This window comes from Cinclus cinclus, chromosome 36 (genome assembly GCF_963662255.1).
Source record: "Cinclus cinclus chromosome 36, bCinCin1.1, whole genome shotgun sequence".
Classification (NCBI taxonomy): Eukaryota; Metazoa; Chordata; class Aves; order Passeriformes; family Cinclidae; genus Cinclus; species Cinclus cinclus.
This window is the reverse complement of record NC_085081.1, coordinates 187,013-207,215: the sequence shown is the minus strand read 5'-3', so window position 1 is coordinate 207,215 and position 20,203 is coordinate 187,013. Positions and strand designations below refer to the sequence as shown.

The 20,203-nt window shown below is 52.8% G+C and overlaps 1 protein-coding gene across 1 annotated transcript; it reads left to right on the top strand.

The window, feature by feature from the left end:
* The first annotated feature begins 5,450 nt into the window (after positions 1–5,450).
* On the top strand, positions 5,451–19,610 carry LOC134055865 (kallikrein-14-like). Its single transcript, XM_062512334.1, has 7 exons — positions 5,451–5,603; positions 6,108–6,222; positions 6,356–6,421; positions 13,686–13,893; positions 14,931–15,184; positions 18,957–19,093; positions 19,458–19,610. Exons 1-7 carry the CDS (start codon positions 5,451–5,453, stop codon positions 19,608–19,610), a joined length of 1,086 nt encoding a protein of 361 aa, XP_062368318.1.
* The last annotated feature ends 593 nt before the right edge of the window (positions 19,611–20,203 follow it).

Genomic DNA, 20,203 nt, shown 5'->3' with positions numbered 1-20,203 from the left:
CCCCCAAATTGGGATTTTTTAGCCCCAAAATTTTGATTTTTTTTTCCCCAAAATTGAGATTTTTGAACTCAAAAATTCAGATTTTTTTATCCCCAAAATTGGGATCTTTTAGCCCCAAAAATGAGATTTTTTTTAGACCCAAAATTCTGATTTTTGAACCCCAAAATTGAGATTTTTAAACCCAAAATTAAAATTTTTTTAACCCAAAATTGGGATTTTTTTTAGCCCTAAAATTCAGATTTTTTAGACCCAAAATTGGGATTTTTAGCTCCAAAATTGGGATTTTTTTATCCACAAAATTGAGATTTTTTTTAACTCAAAAAATGGGATTTTTTAGACCCAAAATTCAGATTTTTTTCAACCCCAAAATTTGGATCTTTAGCCCCAAAATTTGGATTTTTTTTCCCCCAAAATTGAGATTTTTGAGCTCAAAGATTACGATTTTTTTAACCCCAAAATTGGGACTTTTTAAACCGAAAATTGAGATTTTTTTTAACTCAAAAATTGGGATTTTTTAGACCCAAAATTCAGATTTTTTAGACCCAAAATTCTGATTTTTTTCCAACCCCAAAATTTGGATTTTTAGCCCCAAAAATTGGGATTTTTTCGACCCAAAATTCGGATTTTTATCCCCAAAACTGAGATTTTAACCCCAAAATTTTGGGGTTTTTTGCCCCAAAATTGAGATTTTTTTAACTCAAAAATTGAGTTTTTTTTTAACCCCAAAATTCAGGGTTTTTAGCCCCAAAATTTGGATTTTTTTAACCCCAAAATTGGGACTTTTTTAGACCCAAAATTTGGATTTTTTTTAACCCAAAATTTGGATTTTTTTAACCCAAAATTTGGATTTTTTAGCCCCAAAATTCAGATTTTTAGACCCAAAATTGGGATTTTTTTTTCAACCCCAAAATTGGATTTTTAACCCCAAATTTGGCACTTCCGGGTTCTTTTTTTGGGGGTGGGGGAGGGGCCTGGTTCCATACTGGTTCTTACTGGTTCAAACTGGTTCGGGGGTTTGGGGTTACTGGGAGGGACTGGGGGGAACTGGGAATAAACTGGGATTAAACTGGAGGGACTGGGAGGGACTGGGACAAACTGGGAGGGACTGGGTTAAACTGGGAGGGGACTGGAGGGACTGGGACAAACTGGGAGGGACTGGGTTAAACTGGGAGGGACTGGGAGGGACTGGGACAAACTGGGAGGGACTGGGACAAACTGGGAGGGACCGGGTTAAACTGGGAGGGACTGGGAGGAGTGGGTTAAACTGGGAGGGACTGGACAAACTGGGAGGGACTGGTTAAACTGGGAGGGACTGGGAGGGGACTGGGTTAAACTGGGAGGGACTGGGAGGGACTGGGTTAAACTGGGACAAACTGGGGGGAACTGGGTTAAAACTGGGAGGGACTGGGACAAACTGGGATGGACTGGGTTAAACTGGGACAAACTGGGGGGAACTGGGTTAAACTGGGAGGGACTGGGACAAACTGGGAGGGACTGGGAGGGACTGGGACAAACTGGGAGGGGAACTGGGCGGGAATTGGGAGTTGCTGTTCCATACTGGTCCGTACTGGTTTACACCGCTTTCTACTGGTCTGTACCGGTCCCCTACTGGTTTATACTGGTTTATACTGGTTTATACTGGTTTGTACTGGTCCATGGCGGAGCTGCTGCTGCTGACGCGGGTCCTGCCCGGGGGTGGGGGAGGGGCCGCCCCTCCCCCACCCGGCCCCAGGAAAGGGGGGGGGCTCTGGGGGGAGCCCCTGGCGCTGGGGGTGGGTGAACCCCGTGGGACCAACTGGTTTATACTGGTTTATACTGGTTTGTACCGGTATGGGGTTTGGGGGTACTGGTTCGTACTGGTTTGGGGTTTGGGGGTTACTGGTTTGTACTGGGGGGGCTCTGGGGGGAGCCCCTGGCGCTGGGGGTGGGTGAACCCCGTGGGACCAACTGGTTTATACTGGTTCATACTGGTTCATACTGGTTTATACTGGTTTATACTGGTTTATACTGGTTTATACCGGTATGGGGTTTGGGGGTTAACGGTTTATACTGGGAGGGGGTTTAGGTTTACTGGTTTATACTGGTTTATGCTGGTTTATACTGATTTGGGGTATAGGTAACAGGTTTACACTGGTTTATACTGGTTTATACTGGTTTGGGTGTGGGTTAATGGTTTATACTGGTTCATACAGGTTTAGGGTGTAGGTTACTGGTTTATACTGGTTTATACTGGTTTGGGGTGTGGGTTACTGGTTTATAGTGGTTTATAGTGGTTTATAGTGGTTTATACTGGTTTATACTGGTTTATACTGGTTTGGGGTGTGTGTTACTGGGTTTATACTGGTTTATACTGGTTTAGGGTGTGGGTTACTGGTTTATAGTGGTTTATAGTGGTTTATACTGGTTTATAGTGGTTTATACTGGTTTATACTGGTTTATACTGGTTTGGGGTGTGTGTTACTGGTTTATATTGGTTTATACTGGTTTAGGGTGTGGGTTACTGGTTTATAGTGGTTTATAGTGGTTTATAGTGGTTTATAGTGGTTTATACTGGTTTATACTGGTTTATACTGGGTTTTAAACCCTTTGCGGTGGGGGAGGGGCAGATTTTGGCTCCATGCTGGGGTGGGGGAGGGGCCGGGACTTTGCTCTTTTTTGGGGGGGGGGAGGGGCGGGGTTTGGGAGCTCCACCCCTGACCGCCCCTCCCCCACCCCCCGCCCCTCCCCCACACCCCCCCCCCCCCTGTCCAGGTGTGTCACGTGATGCTCGGGAGCCTCCAGGTGGCCCTCGGGGGGTCCCTGCTGGCCACGCTCCGGGACCCCCTGGGGGCGCAACTGGGAACACCCCTGGGGAGCGGGCCGGTGGTGAGGGGAACTGGGAGGGACTGGGAGGGACTGGGAGGGACTGGGGGGGAACGGGGAGGGACTGGGAGGGACTGGGGGGAACTGGGAGGGACTGGGAGGGACTGGGAGGGACTGGGGGGGACTGGGAGGGGACTGGGAGGGGACTGGGAGGGACTGGGGGGAACTGGGAGGGACTGGGGGGAACTGGGGGGAACTGGGAGGGACTGGGAGGGACTGGGAGGGACTGGGGGGAACTGGGAGGGACTGGGGGGAACTGGGGGGAACTGGGAGGGACTGGGAGGGACTGGGAGGGACTGGGGGGGACTGGGAGGGGACTGGGAGGGGACTGGGAGGGACTGGGGGGAACTGGGGGGGACTGGGGGGGAAACTGGGGGGGACTGGGGAAACTGGGGGGGACTGGGGGGGACTGGGGGGAACTGGGGAAACTGGGGGGGACTGGGGGGGACTGGGGGGAACTGGGGAAACTGGGGGGGACTGGGGGGGACTGGGGGGGGAACTGGGGGGGACTGGGGGGGGAACTGGGGGGGACTGGGGGGGGAACTGGGGGGGACTGGGGGGGACTGGGGGGAACTGGGGGGGACTGGGAGGGTCATTTGGGGACATTTTTGGGTCAGTTGTTGCTGGTCACTCACCGGTCACTCACCGGTCTCTCACTGGTCACTCACCGGTCACTCACTGGTCACTCACCGGTCTCTCACTGGTCACTCACTGGTCACTCACCGGTCACTCACCGGTCACTCACCGGTCTCTCACTGGTCACTCACTGGTCACTCACTGGTCACTCACCGGTCACTCACCGGTCACTCACTGGTCTCTCACTGGTCACTCACTGGTCACTCACTGGTCACTCACCGGTCACTGGTCTCTCACTGGTCACTCACTGGTCACTCACCGGTCACTCACCGGTCACTCACCGGTCTCTCACTGGTCTCTCACTGGTCACTCACCGGTCACTCACTGGTCACTCACCGGTCTCTCACCGGTCACTCACCGGTCACTCACCGGTCTCTCACCGGTCACTCACCGGTCTCTCACCGGTCTCTCACTGGTCACTCACCGGTCACTCACCGGTCTCTCACCGGTCACTCACCGGTCACTCACCGGTCACTCACCGGTCACTCACCGGTCTCTCACTGGTCACTCACTGGTCTCTCACTGGTCTCTCACTGGTCACTCACCGGTCACTCACCGGTCACTCACTGGTCTCTAACTGGTCACTCACTGGTCACTCACCGGTCACTCACCGGTCTCTCACCGGTCTCTCACTGGTCACTCACTGGTCACTCACTGGTCTCTCACTGGTCACTCACCGGTCACTCACCGGTCACTCACCGGTCTCTCACTGGTCACTCACCGGTCACTCACCGGTCACTCACCGGTCACTCACCGGTCACTCACTGGTCTCTCACTGGTCACTCACCGGTCACTCTGGCTGCAGGCTCGGGCCGTGCTGGTGCTGGACATCGTTGCGTCCATCGTGTCCTTCCTGGCCCTGGGGGTGCAGGGGCTGCTCCTCCCCCACAGCTGCCACTGGTGCTACGGCCTGGGCCCGGCCGCACAGGTGAGCGGTCACTGCCGGTCAGTGATGGTCACTACTGGTCACTGCTGGTCAGTGATGGTCACTGCTGGTCACTACTGGTCAGTGATGGTCACTACTGGTCACTACTGGTCACTGCTGGTCACTACTGGTCAGTGATGGTCACTACTGGTCACTACTGGTCAGCGATGGTCACTGCTGGTCAGTGATGGTCACTGCTGGTCACTGCTGGTCACTACTGGTCACTACTGGTCACTACTGGTCAGTGATGGTCACTACTGGTCACTGCTGGTCACTGCTGGTCACTGCTGGTCACTACTGGTCACTACTGGTCAGTGATGGTCACTACTGGTCACTACTGGTCACTACTGGTCAGTGATGGTCACTGCTGGTCAGTGATGGTCACTACTGGTCACTGCTGGTCAGTGACGGTCACTTCCAGTCAGTGATGGTCACTACTGGTCACTACTGCTCAGTGATGGTCACTGCTGGTCAATGCTGGTCACTACTGGTCAGTGATGGTCACTTCCAGTCAGTGATGGTCACTACTGGTCACTGCTGGTCCCTGCTGCTCACTTCCGGACAATGATGGTCACTACTGGTCACTGCTGGTCACTACTGGTCAGTGACGGTCACTACTGGTCAGTGATAGTCACTTCCAGTCAGTGATGGTCACTACTGGTCACTACTGCTCAGTGATGGTCACTGCTGGTCACTACTGGTCACTACTGGTCAGCGATGGTCACTGCTGGTCAGTGATGGTCACTGCTGGTCACTACTGGTCACTACTGGTCAGCGATGGTCACTGCTGGTCAGTGATGGTCACTTCCAGTCAGTGATGGTCACTACTGGTCACTACTGGTCAGCGATGGTCACTGCTGGTCACTACTGGTCACTACTGGTCAGCGATGGTCACTGCTGGTCAGTGATGGTCACTTCCAGTCAGTGATGGTCACTACTGGTCACTGCTGGTCACTACTGGTCAGTGATGGTCACTACTGGTCAGTGACGGTCACTACTGGTCAGTGATAGTCACTTCCAGTCAGTGATGGTCACTACTGGTCACTACTGCTCAGTGATGGTCACTGCTGGTCACTACTGGTCACTGCTGGTCAGTGATGGTCACTACTGGTCACTACTGGTCAGCGATGGTCACTGCTGGTCAGTGATGGTCACTGCTGGTCACTACTGGTCACTACTGGTCAGCGATGGTCACTGCTGGTCAGTGATGGTCACTTCCAGTCAGTGATGGTCACTACTGGTCACTACTGGTCAGCGATGGTCACTGCTGGTCACTACTGGTCACTACTGGTCAGCGATGGTCACTGCTGGTCAGTGATGGTCACTTCCAGTCAGTGATGGTCACTACTGGTCACTGCTGGTCACTACTGGTCAGTGATGGTCACTTCCGGTCAGTGATGGTCACTGCCGGTCACTGCCGGTCACTGCCGGTCACTCTCAGTTATTGGTCACTGCTGGCCAGTTATTGGTCACTCATGGTCACTCATGGTCAGTTATTGGTCACTTATTGGACAGCTCTGGGTCAGTTTTGGGTCATTTTTCATCCTATTTTGGGGCAATTTTGGGTCATTTTTGGACCAATTTTGGGTCATTTTTGGGTCACGTTTTGGGATCGCTTTTGGCGTCGCTCTCGGCTCGCTTTGACCCAATTTCCCCTCATTTCTCCCCATTTTCCATCCACCAGGGGGTGCTGCTGGGCACCCAGGTGCTGCTGCTGACGTCATCGGCGGCGGGGGGCGGTGCTGGCTGTGATTGGCTGCGTGGCGGCCACCAGGGCACGCCCCAGGGCGGGGCCAGCGGTGAGTGACAGGAGGGGGGCGTGGCTATGAACGATAACGGGGGGGTGTGTGGTTTATAACTTCCTTATATGGGCATTGGGGGTGGTGCTGTGGGCGTGGCTATCATTGACCACGCCCCTTCCCCTCCCCCCAGCCCCTGGTGATTTATCAGACAGCGCTGCCGGCCCCGGGGGCGGGGCCAGCCGAGGCCACGCCCACCGTTCCGCAATAAAGACCAATCAGAGCTGAGCGTGCGTCTGGATCCACCTCCTTTGCAACTTCTGATTGGCTGGGAGGGGGGGTGACGTCATGGAGGGGGCACTGAGGGCGTCGCAGAGTCTTACTGGGAGTGCTGGGAGCCAACTGGGAACCAACTGGGAACACTGGGAGTGAACTGGGAGTGAACTGGGAGTGCACTGGGAGCCAACTGGGAACCAACTGGGAACACTGGGAGCCAACTGGGAACCAACTGGGAACACTGGGAGCAAACTGGGAACACTGGGAGCCTTCTCCCCTCACGTTTCCCGCCATTTCCCCCTCACGTTTCCCGCCATTTTCCCCTCACGTTTCCCGCCATTTTCCCCTCACGTTTCCCGCCATTTTCCCCTCACGTTTCCCGCCATTTTCCCCTCACGTTTCCCGCCATTTCCCCCCTCAAAATTGGGGAAAATGAGGCAAAATGGGGGAAAACGTGGAAAATGAGCCCCAAATGCTGAAGATTGGGGGAAAAAATGGGGAAAATTTGGGGAAATTTGGGGAAATTTAGTGGGGAAATGGGGGGAAAATGAGGAAAAGGGGCAAAAATGGGGGAAATCTGAGAGGGGGAAATGGGGGAAAAATGGGTAAATTGATCCAAAAATGGGGAAAATCAGGAAAAATGGGGAAAATTGGGGTAAAATGATCCAAAAATTGGGCAAAATGAGGGAAAATTGGGGGGAATGAGAGGAAAATTGGGGGGAAATGGGGAAAATCAGGGGAAATGGGAAAATGGGGGAAATCGGGAAAATCAAGGGAAAAATGAGGCAAAATTGGGGAAAACGATCCAAAAATGGGAAAAAAAGGGGGGAGAAATGAGGGGAAAATGTGGAAAATCAGGGAAATAAGGGAAAAATTGGGAGGAAGGAGGAAAAGTCTGGGAAAAATGAGGCAAAAATGGGGGAAATCAAGGGAAAATTATAAAAAAGGGGGAAAATTGGGGGAAAATTGGGGGAAATCAGGAGGAAAATGAGGGGAAAATGGGCAAGAAGGAGGAAAAGTTGGGAAAAAAGATCCAAAAAAATGGGGGAAGTCAGGGGAAAATGGGAAAATGGGGAAAATCAGGAAAAAACGAAGCAAAATTGTGGAAAATCAGGGGAAATGGACAAATGGGGAAAAATCAGGGAAAAACAGAAAATCGTGGAAAAATCAGGGAAAAATGGGGCAAAATCGGGGGGAAAGGGGGTGAAAATTGGGAAAATCAGGGAAAATTGGGGAAAATGGGGAAAATCAGGGAAAAATGAGGGGAAAATGGGGAAAATAGGGGAAAACGATTAAAAAATGGGGGAAATCAGGGAAAAATGGGGTGAAATTGGTGGAAATCAAGGGGGAAACGAAGCAGAATTGTGGGAAAATGGAAAAATGGGGAAAATCAGGGAAAAAAACAAGAAAATTGGGAAAAATCAGGGAAAAAATAGAAAATTGGGGAAAATCAAAGGGAAAATGAATCAAAATTGTGGAAAATCAGGGGAAAATGGAAAAAAAGGGGGAAAATCAGGGAAAAAACAGAAAATTGTGGAAAAATCAGGGAAAAATGGGGGGAAATCGTTGGAAATCAAGGGGAAAATGAAGCAAAATTGTGGGAAATCAGGGAAAAATGGAAAAAAAAGGGGGAAATCAGGGAAAAATGGGAAAATGGGGGAAGTCAGGGAAAAATGTGGTGAAAAATGTGGAAAATCAGGGACAACTGTTTCAAAATTGTGGAAAATCAGGGAAAAATGGGGTGAAAACGGGGAAAAATCAGGGAAAAACAGAAAATTGGGGAAAATCAAAGGGAAAATGAATCAAAATTGTGGAAAATCAGGGAAAAATGGAAAAAAAAAGGGGGAAAATCAGGGAAAACTGATTCAAAAATGGGGAAAATCAGGGAAAAATGGGAAAATGGGGGAAGTCGGGGAAAAATGGGGTGAAAAATGTGGAAAATCAGGGAAAACTGTTTCAAAATTGTGGAAAATCAGGGAAAAATGGGGTGAAAACGGGGAAAAATCAGGGAAAAACAGAAAATTGGGGAAAATCAAAGGGAAAATGAATCAAAATTGTGGAAAATCAGGGAAAAATGGAAAAAAAGGGGGAAAATCAGGGAAAACTGATTCAAAAATGGGGAAAATCAGGGAAAAATGGGAAAATGGGGGAAGTCGGGGAAAAATGGGGTGAAAAATGTGGAAAATCAGGGAAAACTGTTTCAAAATTGTGGAAAATCAGGGAAAAATGGGGTGAAAACGGGGAAAAATCAGGGAAAAACAGAAAATTGGGGAAAATCAAAGGGAAAATGAATCAAAATTGTGGAAAATCAGGGAAAAATGGAAAAAAAGGGGGAAAATCAGGGAAAACTGATTCAAAAATGGGGAAAATCAGGGAAAAATGGGAAAATGGGGGAAGTCGGGGAAAAATGGGGTGAAAAATGTGGAAAATCAGGGAAAACTGTTTCAAAATTGTGGAAAATCAGGGAAAAATGGGGTGAAAATGGGGAAAAATCAGGGGAAATGAAGTGAAATGGAGAAAATCGGGGGGGGGAAATCAGGGAAAATTGGGGAAACTTCGGGGAGAAAATGGGAAAATCAGGGGGGAAAAGGAGAAAAATGGGGAGGGAAAACGGGAAAAGTGGGGCCAAACTGGGCCAAACTGGGCCAAACTAGGCGGGAGCCGAGTGAGTCAGAGCGTGCTGGGATTAAGGGAAACTGAGGCAGGAGCGGCCCCGCCCCTCCCCCACCCCGGGCGGGGTCACAAAAACCGGGAAGGGAGGGGGGGGAGGGGAGAGAGGAGAGAGTGGGAACGAGGATGGGACAGAGGTGAGAAAATGGGGGAAAAATGGGGGGAAAATGGGGGAAAATGGGGGGAAAATGGGGAAAATGGGGGGAAAATTGTGGAAAAATGGGGGAATGGGGAAAATGGGGAAAAGGGGGGAAAAGGGGAAAAAATGATGAAAAATGGGGAAAAAATGGGGGAAAATGGGGAAAAATGGGGAAATGGGGAAAAATGGGGGAAATGGGGTTAAATTGTGGAAAAATGGGGGAATGGGGAAAATGGGAAAAAGGGGGGAAAGGGGGGGAAATGGGGAAAAAATGAGGAAAAATGGGGAAAAATGGGGAAATGGGGAAAAATGGGGTTAAATTGTGGAAAAATGGGGAAATGGGGAAAAATGGGGGAAAATGGGGGAAATGGGGAAATGGGGAAAAATGGGGTTAAATTGTGGAAAAATGGGGGAATGGGGAAAATGGGAAAAAGGGGGGAAAGGGGGGGAAATGGGGAAAAAATGAGGAAAAATGGGGAAAAAATGGGGAAATGGGGAAAAATGGGTTAAATTGTGGAAAATGGGGAAATGGGGAAAAATGGGGTTAAATTGTGGAAAATGGGGAAATGGGGAAAAATGGGGGGAAAAGGGGGGAAAATGGGGAAATGGGGGAATGGGAAAATGGGAAAATGGGGGGAAATGGGAATGGGAGAAATGGGGAAAATGGGGGGAAAAGGGGGAAAATGGGGGAAATGGGGGAAATGGGGGAAATTGGGAAATGGGGAAAAGTGGGGTTAAATTGTGGAAAAATGGGGAAATAGGAAATGGGGGAGAAAATGGGAAAAATGGGGGGAAAATTGGGGGAAATGGGGGAAATACCACGAAAAATGTGGGATCCACTAATGGGGGAAATGGGAAAATTTGGGACATGGGGGGAAAGGGGGAAAATGGGGGAAAATGGAGGGAATTGGGGGAAAATGGGGGAATGGGAAATGGGGAAAATGGGGAAATAACAGAAAAAATGGGGGAAATGGGAAATGGGAAAAAGGGGAAATGGGGGAGAAAATGGGAAAAATGGGGGAAAAGGGGAGAGGAAATGGGGGGAAATGGGGAAATAGCAGGAAAATTGGGGAAAAGGGGAAATAGCAGGAAAATTGGGGAAAATGGGGAAATGGGGGAAATGGGGGAAAATTTGTGGGGAATGGGGGAAATGGGGAAATTGGGAAAATGGGGAAATGGGGGAATAGCAGGAAAATTGGGGGAAATGGGGAAATGGGGGAATGGGGGAAATGGGGGAATGGGGAGAATATGGGGAAAATGGGGAAAATTTGGGGAAAATGGGGAAATGGGGGAAATGGGGGAAATAACAGAAAAATTGGGGGAAATGGGGAAATGGGGAAAAGGGGAATGGGGGAAATGGGGAAATGGGAAATGGGGAAATGGGAGGAAATAGCAGGAAATTTGGGGAATTGGGGGAAATGGGGAAATAGGAAATGGGGGAGAAAATGGGAAAAATGGGGGGAAAATTGGGGGAAATGGGGGAAATACCAGGAAAATGTGGGATCCAGTAATGGGGGAAATGGGAAAATTTGGGACATGGGAATGGGGGAAATGGGGGAATAGCAGGAAAATTGGGGGAATGGGAAATGGGGGGAATGGGAAATGGGAAAATGGGGGAAATGGGGGAAAACATTGAAATTGGGGGAAATGGGGGAAACTGGAAATGGGGGAAATGGGAGGAAATAGCAGAAAAATTGGGGGAAATTGGGGATATGGGAAATGGGGAAAATGGGAAAGAGGGAAATGGGGAAATGGGAATGAGGGAAATGGGAGAAATGGGGAAATGGGGAAATGGGGAAATGGGGAAATGGGGAAATGGGAATGAGGGAAATGGGAGAAATGGGAACTGGGAAATGGGGAAATGGGAATGGGAGAAATGGGAACGGGGAAATGGGGAAATGGGGGAAATGGGAAAATGGGAAATGGGGGAAATGGGAAATGGGGAAATGGGAAATGGGGAAATGGGGGAAATGGGAAATGGGAAAATGGGAAATGGGGGAAATGGGAAATGGGAAATGGGGAAATGGGAAATGGGAAATGGGGAAATGGGAAATGGGGAAATGGGGAAATGGGGAAATGGGAAATGGGGAAATGGGAAATGGGAAATGGGGAAATGGGGAAATGGGAAATGGGGAAATGGGGGAAATGGGAAATGGGGAATGGGGAATGGGGAAATGGGAATGGGAGAAATGGGAAAGAGGGAAATGGGGAAATGGGGAAATGGGAAATGGGGAAATGGGAAATGGGGAAATGGGGAAATGGGAAATGGGAAATGGGGAAATGGGGAAATGGGAAATGGGGGAAATGGGAAATGGGGAATGGGGAAATGGGAATGGGAGAAATGGGGAAATGGGAAATGGGGGAAATGGGAAATGGGGAAATGGGAAATGGGGAAAAAATGGAGGGAAACAGAAAAAATGGGGGGAATGGGGGAAAATTGGGGAAATGGGGGAAGTGGGAAAAAGGGGGGGTGGGATGGGGAAAATTTGGGAAATGGGGAGGAAATGGGGAAAAGGGGAAAAGGGGGGGACCAGAAAAACTGGGGAGAAATGGGGGAAAATGGGGGAAAAGGGGAAAAATTGGGGAAAAATGGGAAAAATTGGGGAAAATGGGGAAAATGGGAAAAATGGGGGAAAATTGGCTGTGGGGGGAGGGGCAGCCGGGTCACCTGTGTCCCCTCCCGTGTCCCCTCAGGGCCGTGGAGTCGCTGCTGCTGCTGCTGCTGCTCTCAGGTACCTGGGGACACACCTGGGGACACACCTGGGGACACACCTGGGGACACACCTGGGGATACACCTGGGGATACACCTGGGGATACACCTGGGGATACCTGGGGATACCTGGGGACACACCTGGGGACACACCTGGGGATACACCTGGGGATACACCTGGGGATACCTGGGGATACCTGGGGACACACCTGGGGATACCTGGGGACACACCTGGGGATACCTGGGGATACACCTGGGGATACCTGGGGATACACCTGGGGACACACCTGGGGATACACCTGGGGATACACCTGGGGATACCTGGGGATACCTGGGGACACCTGGGGACACACCTGGGGATACCTGGGGAGAGATGGGAACACCTGGGGAGAGCTGGGGACACACCTGGGGATACCTGGGGATACACCTGGGGATACACCTGGGGACACACCTGGGGATACCTGGGGAGAGATGGGGACACCTGGGGATACCTGGGGACACACCTGGGGATACCTGGGGAGAGATGGGGACACCTGGGGATACCTGGGGACACACCTGGGGATACCTGGGGACATCTGGTGACACCTGGGGACAGCTGGGACACGCCAGGGGACACCTGAGGACACCTGGGGACAGCTGGGGATACCTTGGAGCAGCTGGGGATACCTGGGGACACCTGGGGACACACCTGAGGACACTCCTGGGGACATTATCCCCACCCCGGTGGCCCAGGGGACACTCGCGGTGGCATTGTCCCCATAAAGGTGCCACACCTGGTGGCCCCACGGCGGTGCCACGCTTGTCCCCATGGAGGTGGCACACCTGACGCCAGCGTCCCCGTGAAGGTGACACACCTGCTGTCCCGAAGAGGTGCCACTCCTGGTGGCATTGTCCCCATAAAAGTGACACACCTGGTGGCCCCGAAAAGGTGCCACACCTGTCCTCACGGAGGTGCCACACCCGGTGGCCTGGGGGACATTCTGGGTGGCATTGTCCCTATAAAAGTGCCACACCTGGCGGCCCCATGGAGGTGCCACACCTGATGCCAGCATCCCCATAAAGGTGCCACACCTGTTGTCCCCATGAGGTGACACGCTCGGTGGCCAGGGGGACACTCCTGGTGCCATCGTCCCCACGGAGGTGCCACACCTGTTGTCCCCACCTTGGTGGCCCGGGGGGACACTCCTGGTGCCATCGTCCCCACGGAGGTGCCACACCTGTTGTCCCCACCTTGGTGGCCCGGGGGGACACTTTGGGTGCCATCGTCCCCACGGAGGTGCCACACCTGTTGTCCCCACCTTGGTGGCCCGGGGGGACACTCCTGGTGCCATCGTCCCCACGGAGGTGCCACACCTGTTGTCCCCACCTTGGTGGCCCGGGGGGACACTCCTGGTGCCATCGTCCCCACGGAGGTGCCACACCTGTTGTCCCCACCTTGGTGGCCCGGGGGGACACTCCTGGTGCCATCGTCCCCACGGAGGTGCCACACCTGTTGTCCCCACCTTGGTGGCCCGGGGGGACACTCCTGGTGCCATCGTCCCCACGGAGGTGCCACACCTGTTGTCCCCACCTTGGTGGCCCGGGGGACACTTTGGGTGCCATCGTCCCCACGGAGGTGCCACACCTGTTGTCCCCACCTTGGTGGCCCGGGGGGACACTTCGGTCGCCTCGTCCCCCCAAGGTGCCACCCCCGCCGTCCCCACAGCGCCGTCCCTTTGTCCCCGCAGGTGCCACCCTCTCTCAGGCGCCGCCGGACGGCGCAGGTGCCACCTGCGCGGCCGTGTCCCCGTCCGGGGACGAGGACCGGATCATCGGGGGGTACCCGTGTGTCCCCATGTCCCAGCCCTGGCAGGCGCTGCTCTACGGCCCCCTGCGCTGCGGGGGGGTCCTGGTGCGGCCGCAGTGGGTGCTGACCGCTGCCCACTGCCTCCACAGGTGACAGCACCTGGGGACAGCACCTGGGGACAGGGACAGCACCTGGGGACAGGGACAGGGACAGCACCTGGGGACAGGGACAGTGGGTGCTGACCGCTGCCCACTGCCTCCACAGGTGACAGCACCTGGGGACAGGGACAGCACCTGGGGACAGCACCTGGGGACAGGGACAGGGACAGCACCTGGGGACAGGGACAGCACCTGGGGACAGCACCTGGGGACAGCACCTGGGGACAGGGACAGCACCTGGGGACAGCACCTGGGGACAGGGACAGCACCTGGGGACAGGGACAGCACCTGGGGACAGCACCTGGGGACAGGGACAGCACCTGGGGACAGGGACAGGGAGTGGACCCAGTGAATGCTGACCTCTGCCCAGTGTCCCCAGTGTCCCCAGTTCCCCAAATCCCCTCCATGTCCCCAATGTCCGAAATTTCTCCAATGTCCCCAAACGTCCCCAACGTCCCCAAATGTCCCCAATGTTCCCAAATGTCCCCAATGTCCCCAACACCTCCAATGTCCCCAAACGTCCCCAAACATCCCCAAACGTCCCCAAATCCCCAACACCTCCAATGTCCCCAATGTCCCCAACACCTCCAATGTCCCCAAACGTCCCCAATGTCCCAAATGTCCCCAACACCTCCAATGTCCCCAAACGTCCCCAATGTCCCAAATGTCCCCAAATGTCCCCAATGTCCCCAACGTCCCCAACGTCCCCAATGTTCCCAACACCTCCAATGTCCCCAATGTCCCCAATGTCCCCAATGTCCCCAAACATCCCCAAATGTCCCCAATCTCCCCAACACCTCCAATGTCCCCAAACGTCCCCAATGTCCCCAAATGTCCCCAATCTCCCCAACACCTCCAATGTCCCCAACGTCCCCAACATCCCCAAATGTCCCCAATGTCCCCAATGTCCCAAACGTCCCCAATGTCCCCAACACCTCCAATGTCCCCAACGTCCCCAATGTCCCCAACACCTCCAATGTCCCCAAACATCCCCAACACCCCCTCCCCACCTTTCCTCCACCCCCCAGGGGTCTCCGAGTCCGTCTGGGCGAGGACGACCTGAACCGACGCGAGGGCGCGGAGCAGGAACGTCGAGTGGTCCTGGCCGTGTCCCACCCGAATTTCGATGCGGTCACTCTGGACAACGACCTGGCCTTGCTGAAATTGGAACGACCGGCGACCGTCGGCCCCGGCGTGCGGCCCCTGGCCCTGCCCCGAGGCTGCGCCCCGGCCGGAGCGTCCTGCTTGTTGTCCGGTTGGGGGACGGTGACCACGCCGCAGGGTGAGGGACGATCGGGGGGTGTCGGGGGTTTTTTGGGGGTTTTTTTTGGGGGGTGGGGGTGGGGAGGGGAGATTTAAGCGAAGTTTGGGTGAGATCGGGATGATGTTTTCGGGGAGATGTTTGGGTGGAAAATTTCAGGGGATTTTGGTGGGGGTGGGGGGGGGGTTGGAGTGAAATTTGGGGGGAATGGGAGGGAAATTTTGGGGGGAATTGGAGGGAATTTGGGGGGAATTGGAGGGAAATTTGGGGGGAATTGGAGAGAATTTGGGGGAAATTGGAGAGAATTTGGGGGGAATTGGAGGGAATTTGGGGGGAATTGGAGAGAATTTTGGGTGGAATTGGAGAGAATTTGGGGGAAATTGGAGAGAATTTGGGGGGAATTGGAGGGAATTTGGGGGAAATTGGAGAGAATTTGGGGGGAATTGGAGGGAATTTGGGGGGAATTGGAGAGAATTTTGGGTGGAATTGGAGAGAATTTGGGGAAAATTGGAGAGAATTTGGGGGGAATTGGAGGGAATTGGGGGGGAATTGGAGAGAATTTTGGGTGGATTTGGAGAGAATTTGGGGGAAATTGGAGAGAATTTGGGGGGAATTGGAGAGAATTTTGGGTGGAATTGGAGAGAATTTGGGGGGAATTGGAGAGAATTTGGGGGAAATTGGAGAGAATTTGGGGGGAATTGGAGGGAATTTGGGGGGAATTGGAGAGAATTTTGGGTGGAATTGGAGAGAATTTGGGGGAAATTGGAGAGAATTTGGGGGGAATTGGAGGGAATTTGGGGGGAATTGGAGAGAATTTTGGGGAAAATTGGAGAGAATTTGGGGGGAAATTGAAGTGAATTTTGGGGGAAATTTTAAGTGAATTTTTTGTGAAATATCAGGGAATTTTGGGTGAAATGGGAATGAATTTTGGGGAAAATTGGAGTGAATTTTGGGTGGATTTGGAGAAAATTTTGGGGGAAATTGGAGAGAATTTGGGTGAAATTTGAGTGAATTTTGGGTGAAATTGGAGAGAATTTTGGGGGAAATTGAAGGGAATTTTGGGGGAAATTGAAGTGAATTTTTGGTGAAATATCAGGGAATTTGGGGTGAAATTGGAGACAATTTTGGGGGAAATCGGAGTGAATTTTGGGGAGAATTGGAGTGAAATTTGGGTGAAATGGGAGTGAATTTTGGGGGAAATTGGAGAGAATTTGGGTGAAATTTGAGTGAATTTTGGGTGAAATTGGAGAGAATTTTGGGGAAAATTGGAGAGATTTTGGGGGAAATTGAAGTGAATTTTGGGGGAAATTTTAAGTGAATTTTTTGTGAAATATCAGGGAATTTTGGGTGAAATGGGAATGAATTTTGGGGAAAATTGGAGTGAATTTTGGGTGGATTTGGAGAAAATTTTGGGGGAAATTGGAGAGAATTTGGGTGAAATTTGAGTGAATTTTGGGTGAAATTGGAGAGAATTTTGGGGGAAATTGAAGTGAATTTTGGGGGAAATTTTAAGTGAATTTTTGGTGAAATATCAGGGAATTTTGGGTGAAATTGGAGAGAATTTGGGGTGAAATTGGAGACAATTTTGGGGGAAATCGGAGTGAATTTTGGGGAGAATTGGAGTGAAATTTGGGTGAAATGGGAGAGAATTTTGGGGGGAATTGGAGGGAATTTGGGGGAAATTGGAGAGAATTTGGAGGAAATTGGAGAAAATTTTGGGGTGAAATTGGAGTGAATTTTGGGTGAAATTGGAGAGAATTTTGGGGAAAATTGGTGAGATTTTGGGGGAAATTGGAGTGAATTTGGAGGAAATTGGAGAGAATTTTGGGGAAAATTTGAGAGATTTTGGGGGAAATTGGAGAGAATTTTGGGTGAGATTTTAAGTGAATTTTTTGTGAAATATCAGGGAATTTTGGTGAAATTGGAGTGAAATTTTGGTGAAATTGGAGAGAATTTTGGGGGAAATCGGAGTGAATTTTGGGGAGAATTGGAGTGAAATTTGGGTGAAATGGGAGAGAATTTTTTGTGAAATTTCAGGGAATTTGGGGTGAAATGGGAATGAATTTTGGGGGGAATTGGAGAGAATTTGGGTGAAATTGGAGTGAATTTGGGTGAAATTGGAGTGAATTTTGGGGGAAATTGGAGTGAAATTGGGGGGAATTGGAGTGAATTTTGGGGGAAATTTGAGTGAATTTTGGGGGAAATTTTGAGTGAATTTTTTGTGAAATATCAGCGAATTTTGGGGGAAATTTGAGTGAAATTTGGGGGAAATTTTGAGTGAATTTTTTGTGAAATTTCAGGGAATTTCGGGTGAAATTGGAGTGAAATTTGGGGGAAATTGGAGAGAATTTGGGGGAAATTGGAGAGAATTTTGGGTGAAATTTGAAGTGAATTTTGGGGGGGGGAAAGCGGGTGAGGTTTGGGTGAAATTGGGGCAAAATTGTGAAATTTAAGTGAAATTGGGGTGAAATTTGGGTGAAATTTCGGGGAAAATGGGGGTGTCCCCACCTCGCTGACCCCTCAGTGATCCCTCTTAACCCCTGAGTAACCCTTGAGTAAACCCTGAGTAGTTCCTGAGTAGCTCCCAGCCCACCCCAGGACAGTACTGGGGGTGTCCCGGCCCCGCTGATCCCTCCGTGACCCCTGAGTAACCTATTAGTAACCCCTGAGTAACCCAGGAGTAACCTATGAGTAACCCAGGAGTAGCTCCCAGCCCACCCCAGGACGGTCCTGGGGGTGTCGGGGCCCCGCTGACCCCTCCGTGACCCCGATTAACCTATTAGTAACCCCTGAGTAACCCTTGAGTAAACCCTGAGTAACCCAGGAGTAGCTCCCAGCCCACCCCAGGATGGTCCTGGGGGTGTCGGGGCCCCACTGACCCCTCCGTGACCCCTGAGTAACCTATTAGTAACCCCTGAGTAACCCCTGAGTAACCCCTGAGTAACCCCTGAGTAGTTCCTGAGTAGCTCCCAGCCCACCCCAGGACAGTACTGGGGGTGTCCTGGCCCCACTGACCCCTCCGTGACCCCTGATTAACCTATTAGTAACCCCTGAGTAACCCTTGAGTAAACCCTGAGTAACCCAGGAGTAGCTCCCAGCCCACCCCAGGATGGTCCTGGGGGTGTCCCGGCCCCACTGACCCCTCTGTGACCCCTGAGTAACCTATTAGTAACCCCTGAGTAACCCCTGAGTAACCCCTGAGTAGTTCCTGAGTAGCTCCCAGCCCACCCCAGGACAGTACTGGGGGTGTCCCGGCCCCGCTGATCCCTCTGTGACCCCTGAGTAACCTATTAGTAACCCCTGAGTAACCCAGGAGTAACCTGTGAGTAACCCAGGAGTAGCTCCCAGCCCACCCCAGGACGGTCCTGGGGGTGTCGGGGCCCCGCTGACCCCTCCGTGACCCCGATTAACCTATTAGTAACCCCTGAGTAACCCTTGAGTAAACCCTGAGTAACCCAGGAGTAGCTCCCAGCCCACCCCAGGATGGTCCTGGGGGTGTCGGGGCCCCGCTGACCCCTCCGTGACCCCTGAGTAACCTATTAGTAACCCCTGAGTAGACCCTGAGTAATCTGTGAGTAACCCAGGAGTAGCTCCCAGCCCACCCCAGGACGATCCTGGGGGTGTCCTGGCCCCACTGACCCCTCCGTGACCCCTGAGTAACCTATTAGTAACCCCTGAGTAACCCCTGAGTAACCCCTGAGTAATTCCTGAGTAGCTCCCAGCCCACCCCAGGACGGTCCTGGGGGTGTCGGGGCCCCGCTGACCCCTCCGTGACCCCTGGCTGACCCCGCAGTGACCCTCCCGAGCCGCCTGATCTGCGCCTACGTGCAGCTGCTGTCGGACGCCGCGTGCCGCCGCGCGTACCCGCAGCGCATCACTCCCAACATGCTCTGCGCCGGCGTCAGCGACCGCCGCGTCGACTCCTGCCAGGTGAGCCCGAAATACAACCCCAAAATCCGCCCCAAAATCTGCCCCAGGTGTCCCAAAATGCACCCCAAATCTGGCCCAGGATCTCCAAAATCCGCCCCAAAATCGACCCCAGCACCCTCAAGTCTTCCTAAAATCCGCCCCAAAATCTGCCCCAAGTTCCTCAAATCCAATTTTCCCCCTTGACCCCTGAGTGACCCCTGACCCCCGAGTGACCCGAGTGACCCCTGTCCCTGAGTGACCCCTGACCTGAGTGACCTCAGAGTGAGCCCTGAGCTCAGAGTGACCTCAGAGTGACCCCCGAGTGACCCCTGACCCCCGAGTGACCCCTGACCCCCGAGTGACCCCTGACCCCGTGTGTCCCCAGGGTGACTCCGGGGGTCCCCTGTCCTGCAATGGGACCCTGCAGGGAATCGTGTCCTGGGGGCTGCAGACCTGCGCCCTGCCCGGGCACCCCGGGGTCTACAGCAAGGTGTGTCGCTTCGTGTCCTGGATCAGGGACACCATGGACAGCAACTAGGGGACACCTGGGGACACTGGGGACACCTGGGGGACACCTGGGGACACCTGGGGGACACCTGGGGACACTGGGGACACCTGGGGGACAGTCTGAGATCACGGGGACACGGGGCAGGGTCACAGCAAGGTGTGTCGCTTCGTGTCCTGGATCAGGGACACCATGGACAGCAACTAGGGGACACCTGGGGACACCTGGGGACACCTGGGGGACACCTGGGGACACCTGGGGGACACCTGGGGACACTGGGGACACCTGGGGGACACCTGGGGACATGGGGGACACCTGGGGGACACCTGGGGGACATTGGGGACACCTGGGGGACAGTCTGAGATCACGGGGACACGGGGCAGGGTCACAGCAAGGTGTGTCGCTTCGTGTCCTGGATCAGGGACACCATGGACAGCAACTAGGGGACACCTGGGGACACCTGGGGGACATTGGGGACACCTGGGGGACACTGGGGACACCTGGGGACATGGGGGACACCTGGGGACACCTGGGGGACAGTCTGAGATCATGGGGACACGGGGCAGGGTCACAGCAAGGTGTGTCGCTTCGTGTCCTGGATCAGGGACACCATGGACAGCAACTAG